A 22,226-nucleotide genomic window follows, 5' to 3' on the forward strand; every position below is an offset into this window, starting at 1 on the left:
ATATATATATATATATAAATGTTGTTTCTATAGTATGTTGTTTGTATATCTGGAGTGTTGTAACGAAAATAATTTCCCCCTGGGATTATTAAAGAATTTCTGATTCTGATTCTGAAGTGTAAATAGGTTTTTGCCCTTTAATAGACCATAGATCCATCTGCACCTTTGGGCAAGAGCAAGTCATTACAGTTCTGCTACGGGTCAAACAACTGAACCGAGACTCCTTCAAAAAGATTGGTTCCAAGTTGAACCAGGTGCTGATCATTTAGCAATGTGGACAAGCAACAGGACTGTGTGATAATGAATACACCTGTGTGAATTTAAGGGATAGTCCAGGTATTGTAAAGTTGGATTAAATTTACAACAATTGTCAATCAAGCTATCAGCTACCTTGCCATCTGTCGAGTTATCTAGCTATCCAGTACTGTGGGGAATTCTGCCAATAATCAGTAAACTCTGCTGTGTTGCTCCATGTATTTTGGCAGTTCCTCATTAACAATAAATTACCACATGTTTCATTTTATAGCAGGCTTTGTCTATACTATCATCTTTATTTATGACAGGTAATGAATCCAACCAAGTTCTAATTGGTCATTGCTGGCGTTACTATAATAAGGAGAAAAGCGTTTATTAATGCATTATTTTTGGGGACTAGAGAGACCTGATGTATTTTATTTTTGAGTGGTAGGCTATGTTGTCAGAAATAACATAGATTATGTATGAAAATATGCTTCAAATATATTTTACTCAACAAATGTGGTTCTATTTTAATAACTGTATGGTTCAATAGATAAGAACATTAGAGTAAGGAAGTCAAAACGCCCCCTTCACACCCTCGACTGGCAGCCTGAAGACTGCAGCATTTAAATGAACATGTACTCAGCTCCAGGCTACATCTTAACATCGGTCCTCAGCCTCAGAGGACAGAAGAGCTGAGTGGATAAAGTTTATTTTTGATGTGTGTGTGTGCATTTGACTACAGACCGCTTTTTCTAACTGTCTAACTGTTCAAAATCAATAATGGACCCATAATGGTACCCGCTGTTAGTGACCCGACTTCAAACTTGGAAGCTGTAAGTTTTGCCATGTTTTATGTTGTTTTAGTGTTCATTTTGTTGTTTAGCCGGCTAAACGTTGCATTAGCATGTTGCTAAGTGGCTACTGCCTCAGGCTGTTAAGCCGTATCTGAAAACAACTAAATAACAACAGTAGTAGGTTGAATACCGGTTTTTCATGTTGCTTTTTCTAGAGCTTCATGCCTTTACACTGCGTTAGCTTTGTTGTTGTACGGAAGCCTGTTTTGCTTCAGTGCGCACCTCTGTGTCTAAACTGTTTTGAAAGACAGGGTGTGCAGGTAAAGATATAGCTACGCCTGCAAAAGGAAGTGGTCAAACTGCAGGAATTCATCTTCTTGGCAATGTTGTCTAAGTTTAATTAGCACCTAGCAGTCAGTGTTCCTGTTGGCTCTCTAGTGCTGTCTAATAAAGACATAAAGCAGCTCCTGTACCTTTACCACAGCTGTCTTCTGGACTGGTGCTGGTTGGAAATTGGGCGGGGCTGCCATCCTGATCACTGTAACCTTCTCATGACTTTTATTTACAGCTGCTGCAGATACCTGATGAATGCCAGACAACACAGCTAGTGAAGACCACAGGAGTATCCGTCAACTTCCGCAACAATAAAATGGAAGAAGCGCACACACACACACACACACACACACACACACACACACACACACACACACACACACACCTGTGGGAACAATATTCTGGGCACTTGACCACTGACACCTCTTGGACCCTGCTGAGCCTGTGCCAAAGCCTGCTGGGATACCAGCATCAGCTGACCACTGTCACTGCGGATCAACATCATACCTGCCAGAAAAAGTCCAAAATCACTCATTTATGTGAATAATACAAGACTTGTCCTGCAAAGAAAGAGTGCTGGGTGAAGTGTGTTGACCAAGTATAGTACAGACACTGCTCAGGCCAGACATTTAAACATTAACACAGACAAAACATACAGTCTACTGAATAGAAGCATTTGAATTCAAAATGTAACAGTGGCCAAATCTGTAAACATATAAATATAAAGGGGATCAGCCATCAGAAATCACCATAATATAATAAAATCTATAATTCAAAGATATAGAGCAAATTTTTGTGGAAATACTTGATCAATGTTTTATCATACCGAAGGTATATGAGTTAATATTCTAACATTCTGCCACAAAATATTCATGTTTTGGAAAAGGAATAACAAATTCAAGTTATTTATAACAATAAACATGTACAATATGAACGAATGAAGAGCTGTATAGTTTGTGCAAGAAAGTGCAATATGTTTGTATTTTGATGCATAAAGGTTATTATTTGCAATGTGCACGATATAATCCAAGAGGTGTGCATTAATGTAATACATAGATTCATGGTGGCTGGTGGGTGTAAGAGTCAGTGGGGTCACTGGCCAGCTGCAGATGGGGAAAAAAACTGCTCTTGAAGCTGAAGAGAAATGTTGCTAAAGATACTCAGGTATAATATATTAACATCATGATAAGCTACATCTTCTACTACTCCATTTATGTAATGTTGATTCTACTTCTACGAGAGTTAAGGATAGGTATCTGGTCAAAATACTGTGGGTAAAAAAGTGATCACAAGGAAGTGGAGTAAAGAGGATCCCCCAACTCAGGAACAATGGAGAGAGATAGAAGAGGAAATCTACACAATGGAAAGACTGACAGATGGAGTTGGGAGAAATGGATATTATTCAAAACACTCAAAAAAGTTACTCAGACTACAGAATTGACAACTGATTTCACTGATGAAACTGAAAATACATGGACTTACAAAAAAAGTAAGTAGCTCCCAAACAAAAGCCTTTTTGTTGTTATTTTTGTATTATTCTGTTTATGATTAGAAATGTGAAAATCATCAATAAAAACATGGGAGTGTGGTGCAGCTCACCTGGTGGTATCTGGATATTTGCTGGGAGCTGTGGGGAGGTGCTCAGCGGCAGCCGAGGGGCCACAGCGACCGTCTGTGGGGTTGCTGCCCTTGGTACAGCTATCACCACCCTCCTTCCTGGGGTGCTGGTCTGGCTCATGGAGGCCACCTGGCTCAACGCTGGTTTTGTTACCTGTGGTTGGCCGTTGGCGCTCCCTCCTGCCGGGGTGGCCACCTTTGCTATCACCATGAGAGAGGGGGAGGAAGTCTGAAGGCCTGGGCCTTTAACTGTAGGCTGGTGGGCCTGGCTGGTGGGGGTGACTTTAGGTGAGGCAGAGACGGAGTTGCCCTTTGAGACGCCTGCAGCAGGGATGGGTCCGCACTTGGCTGGGACCTGTAATATCTTGACCTGAATAGAGGCGTCTCCATACCCTGCTGCCCCCGCACAGGACTCCAGCTTTTGGGTCTCAATAACCACTTTATCTGTGGCCATAGTCATTTCTGAATGGAAGAACAATGTGATCTTATACATCATCTGAAAATACCAAATGTGAAAGCAAGAGCTTGATTGTTTCCCCAACTGCTGTAACAATACACTTCATTAACCCAAGCTGGTATTAGGCCTGTCACAATAACCACTTTTATTAGACGATACATTGTCTTATCGTCATTTTAAGAGCATTTTATGGTGGCACTCTGGGAGCTCACCTGGTAGAGTGCACTCCCCCTCTCCTGCTGTTGCTGCTCCTGTTTAATGTATTTGAATACCATAAGTCGATAATGTAATAATGTAATGTACTGTGGCAGGCCTAGCTGTGACTGAATCCCGTTGAAAAAATACTGCATTTAAAACTTGAAAACATTTAAAACACAGACCTTATTAGGGCTGACTCCGCAAATAATTTTAGCACTTTTAACTGTTCCAATTCAGTGTTATCTGCGTATCGCCAAATCATAACAGAAGTTATCTCTCATTTAAAAACGTATCACTTTAAACTCCCAAATTCACCACCCAACTTCACCTCAACGCTGTACGATGCATAGACATATATATACAGATGCCGCAGTGCTGGGATCCGCCGCCATATTGGACCGGGTATATGTCTATGGTGGAAAGACTAACGTTAGCTACCCGGGTGACAATTCTAAAAGATTTGTTTGTAAAACTTTGTTTGTTTTGTTTGTGCGTGCAAGTTATATTCGCCGATTTAACTAAGAGTTTCTGCTTTTGACAAGTTTGACATAGCTTATATTTAATATAATTTAAATACACTAACACTGACGTTAGCTAACTAACGTTCGGTGACTTTTTGCTGCCAGATTTTGAATGAAGTTTGGCGTGAAAAAAGAAGCACATTTTCCTAGTTAAATTATCGTTACAGTTAACGTTCGCTGTGACATTACACCTTTATCTTGCTTCACTCATATCCACCGAGTGGACTGGAAGAGCCAAGCCACGAACTCACCTGCTCACCTGTTGTATGTGTCTCTGAGCAGCGCGAGAGCAGCGCGAGAGCAGCGCGCTGCCTGAACTCATCCTGCGGTAGTGCTGCGTTCAGCTGACCGAACCTAATAGACTGACTGACGGTCAGAAAAACAAGTGTCTCTCTGAGAGCATGATAATAGTACAATCAGATAAATCATAAACTAGTATTTATACAACCAAACCCGTATTAAACAGTCCACAGAAACACAATCCAGAGCCTGAAGGCAGCAGTTTTACCCTGACATGGAGACCATGGGGTTCCGAGCAGTGATAAGGTCACCCCCATGAGGAGCATGTATTTAGTTATTTAAGCATATATATATAAGCATATGATGTTTATATTAACTTGAACATTTTCACAAATTTACATTTCTGCACTGATGTGATATACAACAAAGCATGTTTCTAGAAATGTGCTTTGATATTTAACTGTAACAAATGAAGATTCATAATGATATATATCAAACTCTATATTAGTAAATATACTAATATATATAGAGATTATTATATCATGAAAAATGTACTTTTAAAATATTTTGGGTCTTTTTATTACTTTATTTTATTAGGACAGGTGAAGATAGACAGGTGATTGGGGGGGGATGAGAAGAGGAGGGTGACATGCACAAAACCTGTGACCCAGAATCTAACCCTGGATGCTGGGGCAAGGACCCAGCCCACATGGGACGCGCTGTGAGCCAACGGGTGCCCCGTGAAAACTGTACTTTTGACGGGCTTGTACAGGCTTTGCTCCAATGAATTCAGTTGAAGGACTTTAGTAAAAACAACCAATTCCTGCTGCTGATGGAGTAAATCTCAGTGATGAGGTGGAGGAGCGAACAGCCTGTTTAATAGAGACGCTCTACCGCCCCCTGCTGGAGACAGATGTGTAACACAGGACGTAGGTCTGCATGTGACTGATGCAACCTTGCAAGGAAAAACACTGATCCTGATGGAACACATCAGGCCTCACATCTGGATTTCACAGCCCGCAGATAGTGTTTCCGATGCAAAGAAACAGGTTTTACATTGGAGGAACATAAAAAATGCGTGAATATCATATAATAATATTAGAGTATTTATAGTGATTGGAAGTTTGTGGGCTGAATACTTGAAAACCCTTGGATGATGTTGCTTGAGCTTCTGAATGGCTTACATACTGCTCTTATGCTGTTCACACTGCAGGCAGTGACCCAAATCAGATTTCTTCTGCTCATACTATGTGACATATGTCTTTTTCATGACCGTGTGAACAGCATAAATCACATGGACTCTGATCTTTTTTATTCTTACTTGGGCCACGTCCATATGTGGTCCTAAATCAGATACAGGTCTGATTCTAGAGTCATATCAGAATTCATGTGACTTTTAACTTACAGGTCACACTCTTAATGACATTTTCTCTATCTTCTACATATATTGTTGTTATATATTGTAATATAATGTACACATTCTTATTCTATTTCTTATAATGTTGTTTAGCAACTTGAGCAACTGTAACACAACCAACATCATTCCAAACAAATAAAATACATCAGAATTCAGCATAGAGGCTTGCAGTGTCAATGTAGCCTTAGATGCCATGCAGGTCTTACACAGAGAGCGCTATTTTAGAGATTGCATGGATCTATTTGATGAGGCGGATGAATAGCTGCTGAGCTGTTTCATATTGTCAAGGCAATACTCTGAAGTCTTCTTGTTAGGCAAAATACACAATGGTCAAATCCTGTGCTTCCACACCTGCAAGTACCACAGTTACTGCTCGTCAGTCTGCACACAGCATAGAACGCATGTAGCTTGTGCTGTTTTATTTTATTTTCCTGTAACATCAGTACTAGGACACTTTAACAGTCATCACTTCTCTGCTGTTAAAGTTCTTCTTCTAGATATAGGCTACTGTATATCTTTAATTTCAAAATATATATTAATATATCAATATATTATAGATATCTTGTGTTTTCTTATACACTGTACTGAGCCAATTTAAGTCATTTATTTGGTGTGTTTATTTTTCTGTTGATATATTTGCTCTCTTCTAGTGCTATCAGGGGCTGATACAGAGGAATATTCACAGGGTGACCAGAGGATGTCATGGAGACTTTAATGGATGGCAGAAATATATGCTGATTTAATCACAATCCTATATATAAATATTTGCTTGGAAAAACCTCCAAATAAGGGAATTTGAACTCAAAAACATTAAACATGAGCCTATCACTGAGTCTAAAATGTGGCCAGAACTTAAAATAAAATACTATTACGTTTCATGTTATTTTGTTAAAATGAATCCAAAGTAGAGCTGGCCCCCCATGTACAAAAAGCTGATTCATCTGTAAAAGCTGACATCAAACGGGGGTGAACATCCATCCATCCATCCATCCATCCATCCAGTCAGGGGTGGTGCATGTAGTGAACCAGAGCTGTTGGATGAACCTACTGGAAGCCGGGCATTATCAGATCACATGGTTTCTTTTGTCTCCTTGAGGGGGGCAATATTGTCAACAAAGAATCTCTACGAGGAGCAGACTGTGTTGAAGGTGGGATTTGTCTTTGTGAGGCCCTTCTCGTGTTCCATTTCTTTCCTAATTCTTTATTAAAAATGTGCTTGGACAGAATCACAAAGAACAGAATGGCTTATGATGAAGGCAAAGAAATAGGACACCCTTGAGTCGTGATGTATTATACTGCCCATTGTACACACTGCCTACAAGAACCTGAGTCAAGATTTAAAACCATTACACAGATCAATGAAATGCACAATATAAATTCTTTAATAGAACCACATTATATCTAGGCTGATCCAAAAACTGTTGTTAATTACAAGATCTCCAGTCCCTCTGCAGATGAAGATTATGAGTTGATAAACAAGGACTTTAAGGGGACGAGAGGAGGAGAAACGAGACGAGGAGAAACAGAGCTCCTGAACTACTGACTGTTAGAACTACTGACTGTTAGAACTACCGACTGTTAGAACTACCGACTGTTAGAACTACTGACTGTTAGAACTCTGTGTGAATGAGTTCATGATGTGTGTCAATCCTCCCACTACTCTCTGTTCGCTCTACCTTCGTCCTCCGAGCAGCTGTAAGACTAACTCCTCATCTTCAGCCAGAGATAGACCAGTGTCCAAGGCTGTGTGCTCTTCATCCTGTTGCCTCACTTTCTTCCTCCTCCCCACAGTGAGCTCCTCCTCTTCGTCATCACTACTCTCACTGCTGTGCTGCCGTTTGGCTAACCTTATTTGATCCTCCTCCTCCTCCTCCTCCTCCTCACGCAGTTTGTCAGGGTCTGGCAAGGTGCTGGGGTCAAACTCGTCTTCGCTGTGATTGGCCAGGTACGCCATCACCTCGTCCTCCTCATCGTCGTCAGATTTCTGCCCGTTCTTCTTGTTGGCCTCCCTCCTGGCTGCCTTCGCCTTCAGCCTCTTCTCTCTGTGTTTGGCTTTAACTTTGCGGCTGTACTCCTGCTTGTCAAACTCCTGGTCCTCACGTTTCAGCCTCTCCCTAGCCTTCTCCACGTTGATACCTGAAACCTCCTCCTCCTCCTCTTCTTCTTCCCCATCACCAGTCACAGCTCGCTGGACTGGCGGCCACAGCTGCACAGCCTCTCCTTCTTCATTGAAAGTCACTTTGGTGTTGACTTGGAAGTTTCTCTTGAGGGCCTTTTTGGCTTCTTTGAACTTTGTCTCTTTTTCCTTGTTCTTTTTGGAGTCTGTGGCCAGTTCCTCTTCACTCTCCTGGTCCCCTGTCAGATTGAAGACATCCTTTCTTTTGACTGTCAGCAGGTCCAAGTCCCTCATATCATCCTCATCCTCGTCCTCGTCCTCTGCACCCAGAAGTAGCGCCTTGGAACGATCAAGCTCTGGTTCATTACCACTGTCCTCATCATCACCTGAGTCTTCGGAATCAGAGCTCTGACCTTCCTCACAAGGAACGCTTCCTCTCAGCTGGGTCTTGAAGCTCTTCAGCTCCTCCTCTTCCTCAGACTGCTCCTCCTCTCTCTGCCCTCCTTTTTCAGCTCTCTGTGCGTGAGCTTTATTTAAGAAACGCACCCTCGGAGCTACGGCGAGGCCCAGAGAAATTGCGTACTCGTGAATCTGGAGTTTAAAGACATCAAACACCTCTTTGTTCTTCATCAGGTAAATGGAGCGCAGGTAGGAAACAAAACACCTCTGGGCTCTCTCCTTCTGCTCCTTCTCCTGGGCCAAGAAGGCCTCCAGCTTCTGCTGGATATTCTGCAGTTTGTCTGCGTTCACCTGGAATCAGACAATAAATGAATGAATACAGATGTTGTCTACTGCTCTTTACCCATGTATAACCAGTTTGTTCTGGCGATCAAAGTATAATATCTTATATAATATTATAGTAACTGAAGTTAGTTGAAATGTGATGTAAATTCTGATGCAGTCTGTTGGAAGGGACAGCAACGTTTGTGCTTCCTTAAGAAGTTAAATGCTTTTAATGTGGACGGGAAAATGTTGTACTAAGTTATTTACTTACTAAGTTATTTACCGATTCAATAGTTACTTATTGAATCAGTTCTCACTTTTCCTGTGATTACTTGGTACGGTAACCTGAACATAAAGGATTAAACCCAACTAAACCACATTGTTAAAGGTGGCTAGGAAGAACACCGATCTTTGATCAGCAGGTTCTCTGTGCGGCCAGATCCATACTGGACTGTACAAACCTGCCCCTTCACCTTGAGCTGGAAACTCTTCCCTCAGACAGTCTGTACATTTAGAGTGCAATACAAGTAAAACCGCCTTTGTTCCCTGTGCAATATCCCTGCTTCATTTGCACTGCCAATTCCTAGCGTCTTATATGCACATGTGGTTTTAGCGTTGTTGTATTACAGTGTACTGCATATTGTATGTACAGGAATCATTTGAACAAATTTATTTTTTTGACAAAATGGTGTAATTGGTCCAAAACCAAGGGCTTGAACCAGAACGGAGCCGGTTTCCTGTTGGTGGAAAGGGGCCTACGTGGGTATACTGCAGTGCTGTGTGTGTATGAGCTCTAACCTGGATCTTGTTGATGGGGACCTTCTTATCCTGCAGCTGGCTGACCATGCCCTTCTCCTCTGAGGGTAGCAGCAGCAGCAAGGCCTCTCCCCCCTCCTTGTACCTGGCTGTGCGGCCCACCCTGTGGATGTAGGTGTCTGCGTCCTCTGGGCAGTCGAACTGCAGCACCCAGTTGACGGCGGGGAAGTCCAGGCCTCTGGCGGCTATGTCGGTGGCCAGGAGCACAGCGTTCTGCTTCCTGAGGAAGTCGTTGTAGACCTCCACTCTCTTCATCTGCTGCTGCTTGCCATGTAGAGCCAGGACAGGGATGCCGGGTCTGAGGCGGCACAGGATCCGGAACAGGTACTGCACCTCCTTGCAGCAGGCAAAGAAGACGATGATCTTCTTTTTGAGGTGGCTCCTGATGAACGAGTAGAGCATGTTGACTTTCTGGTGGAGCTCGCACACCACGTAGCTCTGCTCCAGCGTGGCCGGCGTGCTGAACTTGGCCTTCTCGTGAACCCACACGTACTCTGGGTCTTTGAGGCTGAGCCGGGCCAGGTCTTTGACCGACTTGGTCTGCGTGGCAGAGAACAGCAGCGTCTGCCGGGTCTTGGGGAGGTTCTCCACGATGGCGTTGAGCGTATCCGCGAAGCCCATGTCCAGGATGCGGTCAGCCTCATCCAGGACCAGCATGTGGAGGTTAGAGGCGTGGAAGGCGGCTGTCTCGTCCATGTGCTGGAGCAGCCGACCTGGGGTGCAAATAACAATGTTGGTGTGCTGGATCCGCTCTGACTCGCTCTTCAGGTCTTTCCCGCCGATGATGAGCCCTGCGGAGAACTCGTGGTTCTTGCCCACCTTGCGGAGGACTTCGAAGGTCTGGTAGGCGAGCTCTCTGGTGGGGGATATGATGAGTGCGCCGAGGCCATCCATGGAGGTCCACTGCTGGCGGTACAGACACTCCAGCACCGGTATGAGGAAGGCTAAAGTCTTCCCAGAGCCGGTCTTTGCTGCGCCGAGGACATCTTTGCCTTGCAAAGCGAAGCTGATGGTCTGTCTCTGGATCTCTGTGGGTTGTCTGTACTGAGCCCCCTGCAGACCTAACAAGGTTTTCTTTGAAATAGGAAAGTCTGAAAACTTGACAGCCTCCTTGCTGTTTATGTTGCTGTACCTGTAGGGAAGTAACCATAATCACAAGACAGTTAGCTCCAATAGAAATATGTGAAGATTCAAATTGGTGAGATGAAAAATGTATCGTGATACTATTTGTTCTTGGCTCAGAAAGTCAAAAACATGAAGAAGATAACAGACAAGACATGGTGAGAGATATAAGAGCGTTTTTTAAAAGTTGACAGGGTTCTATTTTCAGTTTCACTTTTACAAAGGAAGGGACATTTGTATTGTTTAGCACAGTTTAGATGTTAGAGTTAAAGGTTAATTTGAAAGATATCAGCTATTCATCATTTCTAAAATAATTATACTATAGTAAGTTCAATAACAAACATGTAAATGTACGTTTGATAAACCACATGTTCTATTCAATGCTCCCATCATCAACGACGTCAAAACCACTGAAATGAAGCATTTACGTGGTTTTCAGTTACAAGATAGTTCTGTATTGTACCCATGTTATTTTTTGCGATGTCAGTGCGTAGAGTCTTTTTTCAGTGATAATTTGTTTTCAGTCTCATTTTGTTAAGAATATCGTGAGACAACAGTGTGGTGAGCTGTATACTACGGAAGCCGAGAACGGCCATGGACAATCTTTGTTATGTCTTTGTTATACATTATATTAATGTGTTCGTCCTGACTGTTGGTTACACTGTGCGTTACTTTGAGTAACGTTACTGTATGGGTCGGGCTGGGGGCGAACGGTTAGCAGATAAGAGGCTGACTATCTATCCAGAAGTCTTTGTTATATCGAGATAACGAAATCATTCATTCGTTATCACGAGAAAACAATCTTTGTTATAACGAGATAATAAGTCGTTATCACGAGATAACGGTGCATAAAAAGAAAAAAAAGAATAATCCATGGCCGTTCCCGGCTTCCGTACTATCCAATGGTACGCTGAGTGTGTTTTTTTACGTAAGGAAACAACGTCAGGGTAACGTTATGTGTTTGCAACCAGAAATGAGAGAACTCTATTCCCGGTGGTGGAAGTGTGTCGTTACCGGATAACGAGCCGTTCGATGTACTCCCGTTCGAGCTGCCACTCCGGCCTCCTGCTCTGCTCCCTCTCTCGCTTCACTCGCGCTTTCGTCCTGTTGTACTTTCTCTTCCATCTCTCGAAGTGTTTGACGGGGTCGGCTCCGTCGCCCATCTTGGCGGGTTTAGGTTTCTTCCCGAAGGAGTTTGAGCCTTTTTTCTCCATGATGTAGGATCAACTGAGAGAGAGCACAGAGTGGCACACACAGACAGCACCCTCTGGTACACAGCGTGGGGGAGACGGCGCTGCGTCGCGTGGAGCATGACGTGATCATCGCGCGACAGCAATCAGCGGTTGTTCTTCGCCCTGAAGTTGATCTGCCAGGCACAGACTGATGTTTGAGGGTTAGCAAAATGAAAGATTTTACTTTCTGTACACGTAAATGTTGTTATCAGTCAGAAACTCCACATTCAGCAGAAGAGGTGTCACAGCCCGGTAACGGTAGGGACAACATAGAGTTCTAAACTACTGATTGTTTGTTTTTGCTGGGCTTTAACTTTATTTTATATATGTGGAATGAACAGCATTGTGGGTACATACTGACAGTGTTCTGTTAAATCCAAAAAAAGATTTATATTTACTCTTTCTTCCTCAATATTTTATTGTCTGTTATCTTATTTCTTTTCATTTGTGACCCTACTCTATTTCCCTTCGGGGATAAATAAAGTATTCTATCTATCTATCTATCTATCTATCTATCTATCTATCTGGATTGATTAATAATAACGCATTTGCAACTATTAATTGATTAATGGTTTTTGAGTATTTTTAAGACAAATGTGAAAAATATATATTTATATGTCTTTATTTGATAGTACAGCTGAAGATGGACAGGAAAGGGGGAATAGAGGATGGAATACAAAAAATGAATATATGTTTGATATCAACCTATTAATATAAACATTTTTAGCAAAAAGTTCCACAGCAGTGCTTCCCTTCGGGGTGTCAGCTAGTGCCAGACAAACCAAAGTAGGCTAACCAAGACAACAAAAATATATTCCAGCATAATATATATTTAAAAAATGCATTCACAGCAGAAATGAACAGGGAGCTAAACTGACCAAATATCTGTTGATGACCTACAAGAAAAATGTTTGGAGAAGATCTGATGCTGAGGAGCAAGAGCTACCTGGGAGACTGAACCCAGGGCAGCAGTAACACGGAGGAGGAGTAGCTCTCGGTGGTAGAACTCATGGCTGTATTCTAACAATATATATAACATATATAATATATATATAAGAGCTCATATAGAACAGCTCCACACAGCCAGTCTAATGTTAGTGAGAAGTACTGTTCGCTGTGCTGTTGCTCTCGTTCGTCTACTCAGCGGCCCCGCAGGAGGGAAGAAGAAGAGAAGCGGTGACACTTCCGGGTCACGTGCCGCTTAAAAAACAAGGTTTGCAGAAATTTAAAGAATCTGATTTCAAAATAAAAGCTTTTGCATCTATCAGTCTTCAAGGTAAAATGTGACTGTTCACAAGTCTGTTGGCTTCTGGAATAAAACCAAACTTCATCTGATTTGTTTTACATGCAAGCAACCCAAATACTTGATGAGGATTTGCCACTGTCAAGTCACCATAAGGGGACGTTGGGGTTGTTGATAATCGTTTTAGATACTTGTTGAGGGGATTTGTTCAGTGTGAAGCTCTACATAGGGATTTTTAGTATGAATTTTGCACAGGCGGAATAGTTTTGGCAGTTTTTTATAGGAGGTGTTCAATCTTAATGATATTATATCTATGTGTATACATATATATCTATTCATTCATATATTATTGTTATATATTATTATTATTATTATTATTATTATTATTATTATTATATACTGTTATAACAATAACACTACCATCATATCATCAATACTATTACCACTATCTTGCAACTACAACTTCTTTGCACCTTATCTATCTATCTATCTATCTATCTATCTATCTATCTATCTATCTATGTACAGCATTCAGAAATCAGTTCCAGTGAAGGTTTACAAAGGGAAGTGTAGAAGAGAGGAAGTGGTTTGGTCAACATTAAGACTCGGACATACTTTATAAAAATCAACTCTTTACTTAATATCAAAGTATATTTAAGATAAATGTGATGATTGTGATGTTCCTGAAGATGCTGAGCATGTCATAATGAGGTGTTGTAAATATATTCAGAGAAGAAGAAGAAGAAGAAGAAGAAGAAGAAGAAGAAGAAGAAGAAGAAAAAGAAGAAGAAGAAGAAGAAGAACAACAACAACAACAACAACAACAAGAAGAACAAGAACAAGAACAAGAACGAAGTCGATCGAGGTGGATCGAAGTGGTGAGTCGTTTTATTTTGAAAGCTCTGACCGGAACAGGTATGCGCTGTTGACACTACCCTGCGAACACCAGACAGGACAGATGATAAACAAGTGTTAGGACAGATGATAAACAAGTATTAGGACAGATTGTTTTGCTCAACCCGGAGAGAATATTCGTCCCCTGAGGCTCGCCAACCTCCCCGCAGTCCCTATGCTATACCAGGCATGGCAGAGAGACAGGACAATGAGGTAACATTAGCTTCAGCACGCACACACACACAGGCACAGCTAGTAATGATAACAGTGGCACAGGTTACTGCAGGCTGTTCGTCCTAACAGTCACAACTCGTTAAAGTCCCGTTGAAAGTGAAGTATGTTCCGTTATTAACGGCAGCCGCCACAGAGCAGAGCTGTGCTCACATAGGAGCTTGTGTTAGCTCGCGTTAGCTCAGCGGCTAGCAATAACAGCCAAAGCTGCAAGTTAACAGGAGCCCCGTTAGATCACCGTCGTTAGCTGCATTGAAGTGTAGATATTTCGGTGTAGTGTTCAGATGAATGCTGACAGGAAACGGTCCATGCAGACCAAGCAACGCCTTAGTACATACAGTTTCCATGCAGCACCAAATTAGCTAAATTAACAACGGAATTTAGGGTTGCTTTGCTCAACGCTAACCCTGTATATTAGTTATTAAATTCTATTTCACGTTTTGTAAATGTTAGTTCATATGGTGAATTCGGCCTACAAGTTACCCGTGAAAACGCATTAAATGTAAATAAAATCTAACCTTAATTTAGTAAGTTGCACTGCCAGCTTCCACATAGAATGTAGCTAATAGGAAGACTATCTACAAAAGGCGGAATTTGATGATACTCAGGTTGCTATACAGAGTTTATCAGTCTTTTCCAATGTTTATTCAAGCTTTTAAATACGATTTTTGCAGCCGTTTAACTGCAAGAAAGAAAACGTGATAGATTTTGAACTGCTAGATCTTTTAATGGTTTCTGGTGTGTCAAACTTACCAATTCAGATCAGTGAACAAAAAGTCCTGTGCAACTCAAAACTGTCAACATTTCCCTTTCATGTGCTGTACGTTTGTTCTGATGAGGTGGAGGAGGCTGACCAGATCTACCTGCTGATGAAGGAGGAGTATCGGATCTCCAGGAATGTGCGTCTGGCGTGGTTCCTTGGTAAACTTAACCAAGTCATCTGGCCGGCCTCAAAGCCTGAACTGGTGAGTTAACTCTGCCTTTTTCTGTCCTCATGGTGGCCCAGCAGCACCAATATCAAACAGTGGCTAACAGTAAGAGTGACACTCTGGACTGAAGTTGTGTATGCAGATATAGTTTGCATTGGTTTGACTATTTTATGTATAGGATGCTGCAGATTTTTAACGGGCAAGAACCTCTCCCCACTGTCATATAAAGATTATACTGGCATATCCCCTTGCTGAATATGGTATATTGCTGCTACGTGTACAACTCTCAAGATGGCAGAAAAGTATAGCATTCATCAGAGAGGCAGCTGTCTACAAGGAGCAGTTATCTTCCCGTATAATGTTACTGCATAAAGTACCCGTTTTACATGGTATCTGTCAGTGGAGCATGATGACATATGCCACTGGCACATATTCCTGAACCTGAGGTACGACATGCAATTTTCATGTGCACTATGCCGATTAAACATTAGTGCCATACCAATAACATATGAAGTGGCATACCGCTAACAACTGGCATATAATGCTAAAACAAAGGTGGCAGATATCTGTATATACCCACCCAACATGTATGTGTGGGCTTCTCATTGGTTATGCTGGGCTACATGCGCACCAAGTGGGTATGAGTCCAAAATGGGCAAACCCATGTGAGCTCTCTATGTGGGTCCTAGTTGAGTCACTAATGGTAAATCAGAGTGTGCGCTTAGAGTGGGCAACACAAATGGGGTCCATTTACCTACACGAGCGCCACAGACAGATGTTGGCTGGGTGCAAGTGAAGAGCCTGCCAGGGGAACATTAGCGACATTGGTCCTGTCCTCTGCATTCACTTTAACAACTGAAAAACAAAACAATCAATATACTTTATACTTGACCTATTATTGACTTCATTTATAGCTGAACTCAGAGAATGAACTGGACTTGCTGAGCATCTTACCTAAAGGATGGCAGCCGGATTTCTCCCCCACCATGTACCCCTACATGTTGGTGCCGTCCACTCGGGCCACCTTCCTGGCCCGGAGGTACCGCTTCATCATCGAGCTGGACCTCAGTCCCTCCACAGGGATCGTGGTAAGACTGAAATGGAATTATACATGACTTTTCTTTGTTTTGATATCTGCGTTCTATATCAGCCTTCGGCAGCCCTGCTCTCTCAATATTGGCATGGTAAAAAAAGGGTTTGACAGGTATTGCACTACAATTTGTATCACAATCTCCATTTTCACAGAAATAAACCTATTAAAGTCATGATGATGTGAAATTCGATGAGCTATCTCTTAGAACTACAGTGCTTCATTATTTTGCTCTTGGGTCACACATTTACCTTTATCAAAACATTGCAGATTCTTGTGATTTGGATGTTGCGCTTTGATAATATTTTGATTAATTCTGCAGCCCTTATATATACTATACTATAATGTACAGTATAATTATTGCCTGTGGTGATACCGACTTATTGTTTAAGTATGTCACCACCATTTTCACCAACATGATGCCAGAATAAACAGCAGGGGTTTCCTATCATTGCTATACTGTTGAGGAATGAATGACTCTATATCCTACCCCAGTGCCAAATGTTTCATATTTATTTAAGTGCAATTTTTGTGAACCCACGTTTGACCCGTTATTATGAGACTATTGACACAGATCAATATCTGGTTGTCAGCAGTAGTTCCACATGCTTAAGCTCTGTTAAACCACAGAAGTAGAAAGAATCACAAAACACGAGTTCTATAAAAGAGAAGTTTGAGTTTCACTTCTCTCTACATTTTTCCATCCATATTAAGCTCTTTTCAGAGAGATAGACTATCATAACTATTGTGGTTCTTGCCTCCGCGTTTGAGTGGAACCATAGAAATCAGATGTATCATCAACAGAGGGCGCTGTGACATGTAGAATATGACACAGTCACTTTGGTTCCCAAGGTTGTATTCCCTTCATGCTACACACATAGAGCAACATATAATAAGTCAATTAAAATAAACCAATATATCGCTATTTATAAAGTATATTCATACAATGAAGTTCTTCCCCCAAGTGTCAAAATGAGGAATGCACCGGTAATAACCAAAGTGAAGGGAGAATTTTCAAAAAGGTCTATGTTGTGTTTATGTAAAAACCATTATAATGAAGACTTACTTTTCTAATCAGTCCCTGCAGAACTTGCTGGCTTTTTTTGGGATTGTTGATCTATCATTGACTCTGTCTTACCATGTGCATCCTGCAATCATGAGTGTCAACATTAAAGCATTGCAGCATTCTCTGTTACAGTTGGACAGCTGTAGCTCTGACACTGAGCACTGAAAGGAGTCCTCGGTTTGTGTCTGAGGTGTGTTTCGCTGTCTGTTCTGCAGGATGACAGCACAGGAGAGATGATCTTCGATGAGGTGTTTCATGCCTTAAGCAGATGTCTGGCAGGTCTGGCTCAGCCATTTCAAGTCCCTGGAACCGATCAACTTTTCAAGCCTAAGATCTTCATCACCATCTTGGCGTACTCATCAATTATTGGCCTCACCTCCCATCAGGTCATTACAGTAGCTGTTTCTGTTTAATGGTGTCTTTTACAGAGTATCCAAATGTCCTATAAAAGCTCAGGAGCCTTACTAAACAGCAACATGAAAAGCAGTTTCTCTGTGTCTCATGTCTGACCACAGCAAGCATCACTGTGGGCTGTGGTCAGAAGTGTGCCCTATTGAACCTGTAACCACAGCCAATAGTGATGTCACAGGCTGCTGGAGTCCACCTGTACATCACTGCAGCAAGGTGAGAAGTTAAACCACTGGAGGTCAGCAAATGGCCATTTTCAAGGGCTGTTAAGTTGCTCTTTAAAGAGTCACTTACTTGAGTCTACTTTGACCTGAATTGAACTCTCCAGGCCTTATTTAGCTTTACGTTACAGTAGACATAGACTCTGATTATTTGTAAAGAGGCTCAGTGTGTCCCTGTCCTTTGTTATGGTTCAAGGACATCCTATATTTAGACATTAATTAGTTTAAACAGCTTTTCTCTGCATCTTGTCCTGAGTGTTTCCACATTGTTATAGTCCTCTGACAGTGTTGATTCCCCCTGCAGGTTTTGGTACAGGGCTGTCAGCTTGATAGAACAGACCTCGATGAGTTCCTGCATCACATTTATCAGCAGCTCCGAGCGGTGGAGAGCAACATTGCACAAGTCCTGCACCAGCAGCATGAACAGGCAAGTGCTCCTGAATGGTATTTTACATTATTTGAACATTAACAATGTTGCTAATGAAACAACAGACCCACTCTTGTCCACACTATATTTTGGAAGGAGGTCCAACATAGCTGCACTGGCCTGTGTGTGCTGAAAAGTCTGTTGAAGCTCAGTCACCACATTGCGTGGATCTCCAGGATTAGACTGGGTGCAGTTACTCTTTAAACACTGCCTCAGTTCTCCTTAAGTATGTGAAGTTGTGCCTGAAGCCCCGCTCGACTAGGGGAGGAGGAGGAGGAGGAGGAGGAGGAGGAGGAGGAGGAGTAGGAGTAGTAGTAGTAAAGTGTGACATCAAATCTTGTGTATTTGTTAGTCTTCAGTGTTGATGAAGATATAGACCAATGCAATTACTTTCTTTCTTGTACCTTTAGTCTGTGGAGCCAGTCCAAAGCTCAAGTCTCCATAGCAGCACTTTGGATGAGCAGCCCCACAGGAAGCAGGGCATTTCCATGGTGTCAGCTGATATGGGTCTCGTCAGCATGGTACGCCAGGGCATCCTGGCCCTTCAGCTGCTGCCCCCAAACTCCAGTGCAGGTAAAGTACCCAAGTTGTCATTTAGTTTCCCTATCAAGGGTTTGTCTAAGGGGTGCCTCCCTTGCTCAGTTGCTGAATTGTTTCCTAGAACCTCTTTAAAGAAGTCCAAATACTCTCTCCAAATCCCTATTACAACAATAAATGTTTTTGTGCAGTCATTTATATATAAATCACAAAATGTATTTGTAAATCTTAGAGAGGATGCGCCTTCCCAGTATTTGGTTTGTGGTGCTAAACCAAAGTCTTAAGTTCCAGTTTTGAACCCAGGATGAACAACCAAAGTCATAAAAGGTAGCACACACAGATTTTCAGGAAAAAGTTGACTAATCTCAATTATACCAGTTAATTATGGTCATGTTGGATATTCATGCTAATGTTTCAGCCTATTAAGATACCACACAAAAATCCAGTTTTAATCCAGGATATTAAGGTAACTAAATAAATAAAATATACATAAATACAGAAAATGTATAGAAAATAAAAACCTAAGGCTTCTCCTTCTGTAAGTAATCACCAATATCCAAATGAATCACCATGAAGCAAGGCTTGCCAGGCTTTTATCCTGCTCCTAGCAGAGGAGCATACCAATCACTCAATTCAGTCTGTTGAGCCAGTACACTGTCTGGGTCTGTGTGTTCAAGATAAGTAATAAAAGGACCCCACACTTTCTTAAATAGCTAATTTTCCCTTAATAGAAAATGCCATTTATTAAGTATATACATGCATACAGTTCCTTCTGCTATTTACCAGTACTTGGACTAAATACAGTTTCATATGATGATGCTATACAAATAAATAACCTTTTCCCTACATAGACTCAGATACACTGGAATCCAAAATAAACAAGAGCTTGGGCACTGGAGGTAGGAAGCTAAAAACTAATACAGTGTAACCTCTCCTCCTCTCCTTAAAACCCAGGGCAAGATAAACAAAATCACATTGAAATGCAAGCAATATGGGACAGAAGACTACAAAATAAACAACAACAATCCATACTGTAATTGGGAAGTTAATGATGTTTGTTAAAGAATTTTTTTTTTTTTAAATAAACAAAGATGATGATAGAAAATATTTAAGTTTCGAGTCCACGACACAGAAGTGTGAAGGTGCTCTAAGTAGACTTATACAATGTGTCATCCAAACTCACCAACTGTCTGCAACCCAAGAATTCTGTCTTTTGCATGTCTTTGTAGTCTTGACTTGATGAAAAAAAGAGAGAGCAGTCAATTTTCATAGCTTCACATCGCTGACTCATCACTGTGTGTTTCAGGTATCATTATTATCACAGACGGAGTGACCAGTGTTCCTGATGTAGCCATGTGTGAAACACTACTGAACCAGCTCAGGAGTGGAACCATTGCCTGCTCCTTTGTGCAAGTAAGGGTCATAACATCTTAATGTTTGCAGCTTGATTTTGTTACTAATAACTCAAAACTATTCCTGAGACAGCCATTTCCATTGTGTATTATTGGTGTATGCTGTATTTGTGGGTTTGTGCTTTTTCTTTTAATCTTTTAGACATCTTTAGACATGTTGGGAGCTGTTTAAAAGGAATACTTGCACATCAAAAATCCAGTTTTAATCATCGTGGTGGTTTTATCCTTAACTGCTTTTGTTACTTGGATGATGCAGAAAAAGCTGATATTTTAAGGATAATCTCAGATTTATAAATTCAGGGATATAAATACATTGGAAATGTTATATCCTGAATATGCTCAAAGTCAAGACGGAATTTATAACCCAGGGTACCTCCTCCTCTTAAAGAAATGTTACATATGAGGGATTCTGTGACAATAAATGATGCATAATCCACTTTCCTTCAAATTGCGATTGTTCCTTTCCAGGTCGGTGGTGCGTACTCCTACGACTGTAGCTTTGGTTACATACCCAACGTAGAGCTGATGAAGTTCATCTCATTAGCTACCTTCGGTTCATACCTGCCCAGCTGCCCTGAAGTGGACCTGAACAGCCTGGAGATGAATGCCTACCACAAGGCCTTCTTAACCTATTCCTTCCTCAAGACCCCTGAGTCTATGAACTCAGAGTACTTCTGTGGTGAGACAGCTATGCGTACTATAACTCTTGAAATTGAGTCTGTTGTAGGTTATTACTTTACTAACACACTGTATCTGTATATAAGTTTGTACTCACGAATTATAGACCCCCTTGAACAAAATATGGCAGTTTTTTTATGGCGATTTATGTTTTTACCAATAATGGGCCCAACACTGAGCCTTGGGGAACCCCACAGCTTTTAATATATATTCAAGTAAACGTACTGGTACCTGTTTCCTGCGTACACATTATTTACAGTTGTCATTAGTGATAATAATTATGTTTAAGGTGATGATGCCAAATAAATGGGTGACCATACAATCTACTTTGTTTTGTAGTTTCCCAGCACAAACTCTTCAATGAGCACCTGGTGTCAGCCAGCGGTAACCCTGCCCTGGTCATGAGGAGGAAGAAGCACACAGAGAAGGAAGTCCATGCTCATTTAATCAGTGTAGTGTCTGTGCGACTGAGAGAGGGCTACACCATCAGAGAGATCAGCCTCACCAAAGGTAAACGTCTGTCTTTACAAAGATCTCAGATATTTAAAAAGTCCTTGGACAAACAGCTCAACAAGATAGCGCAGCATTAGGCCTTTATCCTCGTTGAGACTGACACTTTGCTGATTTCTTAAGGTGGGACTCAGCTGGAGGTGAAGCTTGTGCTCTTATGGAAACACAACATGCATATCGAGTACCTGGCAGCCGCCTCATGGCCGTTGGACCTCACCAAGAGAACCACCAGGGTGGAGGTGACGATGGAGGGAAGCTACGACATCCTGCATGACATAAGCTGCACCCAGAGGAAACCCATCACCAGCCCGTATCGCACCTCCGTCATCCGACGCTTCTGGAACACACTGCAGAGGTACAGCTCAAAGCAAACGTCTACCTACATGTAAAACATAACAAAATCATGATACATTTGATAGAGATTGATTGCTATTCTTTTAATGCTACATCTGTTGTTACCTAACTGCTTTTACTGTGTGTCCTTCAAGCATCAACCAAACTGATCAGATGTTGGTGCACCTCCAGTCGTTTAATTCAATTCCTGAGAACTACATGATTCCTGAGAGCACCAAAAATGGAGTTCCTCTGTTCTACATCCCTCCCGGCTCTACTACTCCGGTACTGTGCAGAAAACATTTACGTATTCTGCTGCAATAAAACTCCATTTCAGTTCAGCATTAACTAAGTCTATAGGAATTAGTTTTTTATACGAACAAAATATGGAACAAACATTCAGAAAATAATAGACCTGCAC

At 41.7% G+C, this 22,226-nt stretch overlaps 3 protein-coding genes across 13 annotated transcripts in view; 1 reads left to right on the top strand and 2 right to left on the bottom strand.

Moving 5' to 3' along the window:
* The window catches only part of taf4b (TAF4B RNA polymerase II, TATA box binding protein (TBP)-associated factor), a 28,460-nt gene extending 23,988 nt beyond the window's left edge, over positions 1–4,472 (bottom strand). The window contains exons 1-4 of the mRNA XM_051377807.1: positions 4,420–4,472; positions 2,967–3,446; positions 1,753–1,874; positions 1,508–1,615 (exon numbers count right to left, since the gene is read on the bottom strand). Of these exons, the coding sequence (XP_051233767.1) occupies positions 1,508–1,615; positions 1,753–1,874; positions 2,967–3,444 (708 nt within the window). The 5' untranslated portion in view covers positions 3,445–3,446; positions 4,420–4,472. The remainder of the gene's footprint in view (positions 1–1,507; positions 1,616–1,752; positions 1,875–2,966; positions 3,447–4,419) is intronic.
* Positions 4,473–6,504: 2,032 nt separating this feature from the next.
* On the bottom strand, positions 6,505–11,910 carry ddx10 (DEAD (Asp-Glu-Ala-Asp) box polypeptide 10). The gene is made up of 3 exons (XM_051377797.1): positions 11,609–11,910; positions 9,455–10,604; positions 6,505–8,683 (listed from the first exon to the last, which is right to left on the bottom strand). The coding sequence occupies exons 1-3, from the start codon at positions 11,806–11,808 to the stop codon at positions 7,490–7,492; spliced, it is 2,544 nt and encodes an 847-aa protein (XP_051233757.1). The 5' UTR covers positions 11,809–11,910; the 3' UTR covers positions 6,505–7,489.
* Positions 11,911–13,987: 2,077 nt separating this feature from the next.
* szt2 (SZT2 subunit of KICSTOR complex) overlaps positions 13,988–22,226 on the top strand; it is a 117,416-nt gene continuing 109,177 nt past the window's right edge. For all 11 annotated transcript variants that reach the window (XM_051377722.1, XM_051377725.1, XM_051377721.1 and 8 more), the window contains exons 1-11: positions 13,988–14,176; positions 15,034–15,159; positions 16,038–16,211; positions 17,495–17,665; positions 18,213–18,335; positions 18,746–18,908; positions 20,179–20,285; positions 20,753–20,963; positions 21,302–21,472; positions 21,596–21,827; positions 21,961–22,090. In XM_051377722.1, the coding sequence (XP_051233682.1) occupies positions 14,153–14,176; positions 15,034–15,159; positions 16,038–16,211; positions 17,495–17,665; positions 18,213–18,335; positions 18,746–18,908; positions 20,179–20,285; positions 20,753–20,963; positions 21,302–21,472; positions 21,596–21,827; positions 21,961–22,090 (1,632 nt within the window). In that variant the 5' untranslated portion in view covers positions 13,988–14,152. The remainder of the gene's footprint in view (positions 14,177–15,033; positions 15,160–16,037; positions 16,212–17,494; positions 17,666–18,212; positions 18,336–18,745; positions 18,909–20,178; positions 20,286–20,752; positions 20,964–21,301; positions 21,473–21,595; positions 21,828–21,960; positions 22,091–22,226) is intronic.

Source organism: Dicentrarchus labrax, unplaced genomic scaffold, assembly GCF_905237075.1.
Source record: "Dicentrarchus labrax unplaced genomic scaffold, dlabrax2021, whole genome shotgun sequence".
In the NCBI taxonomy this organism is placed as follows: domain Eukaryota; kingdom Metazoa; phylum Chordata; class Actinopteri; family Moronidae; genus Dicentrarchus; species Dicentrarchus labrax.

Bases quoted from the DNA above. Each gene is read 5' to 3' on its own strand.
- ddx10 (XM_051377797.1), bottom strand. From the start codon at position 11,808: ATGGAGAAAAAAGGCTCAAACTCCTTCGGGAAGAAACCTAAACCCGCC. The intron at 10,605-11,608 runs GTAACGACACAC...ACTTCCCTACAG, and splicing joins ATCGAACGGCTCGTTATCCG to GTACAGCAACATAAACAGCA. The intron at 8,684-9,454 runs GTTAGAGCTCAT...GTCTGATTCCAG, and splicing joins TCCCCATCAACAAGATCCAG to GTGAACGCAGACAAACTGCA.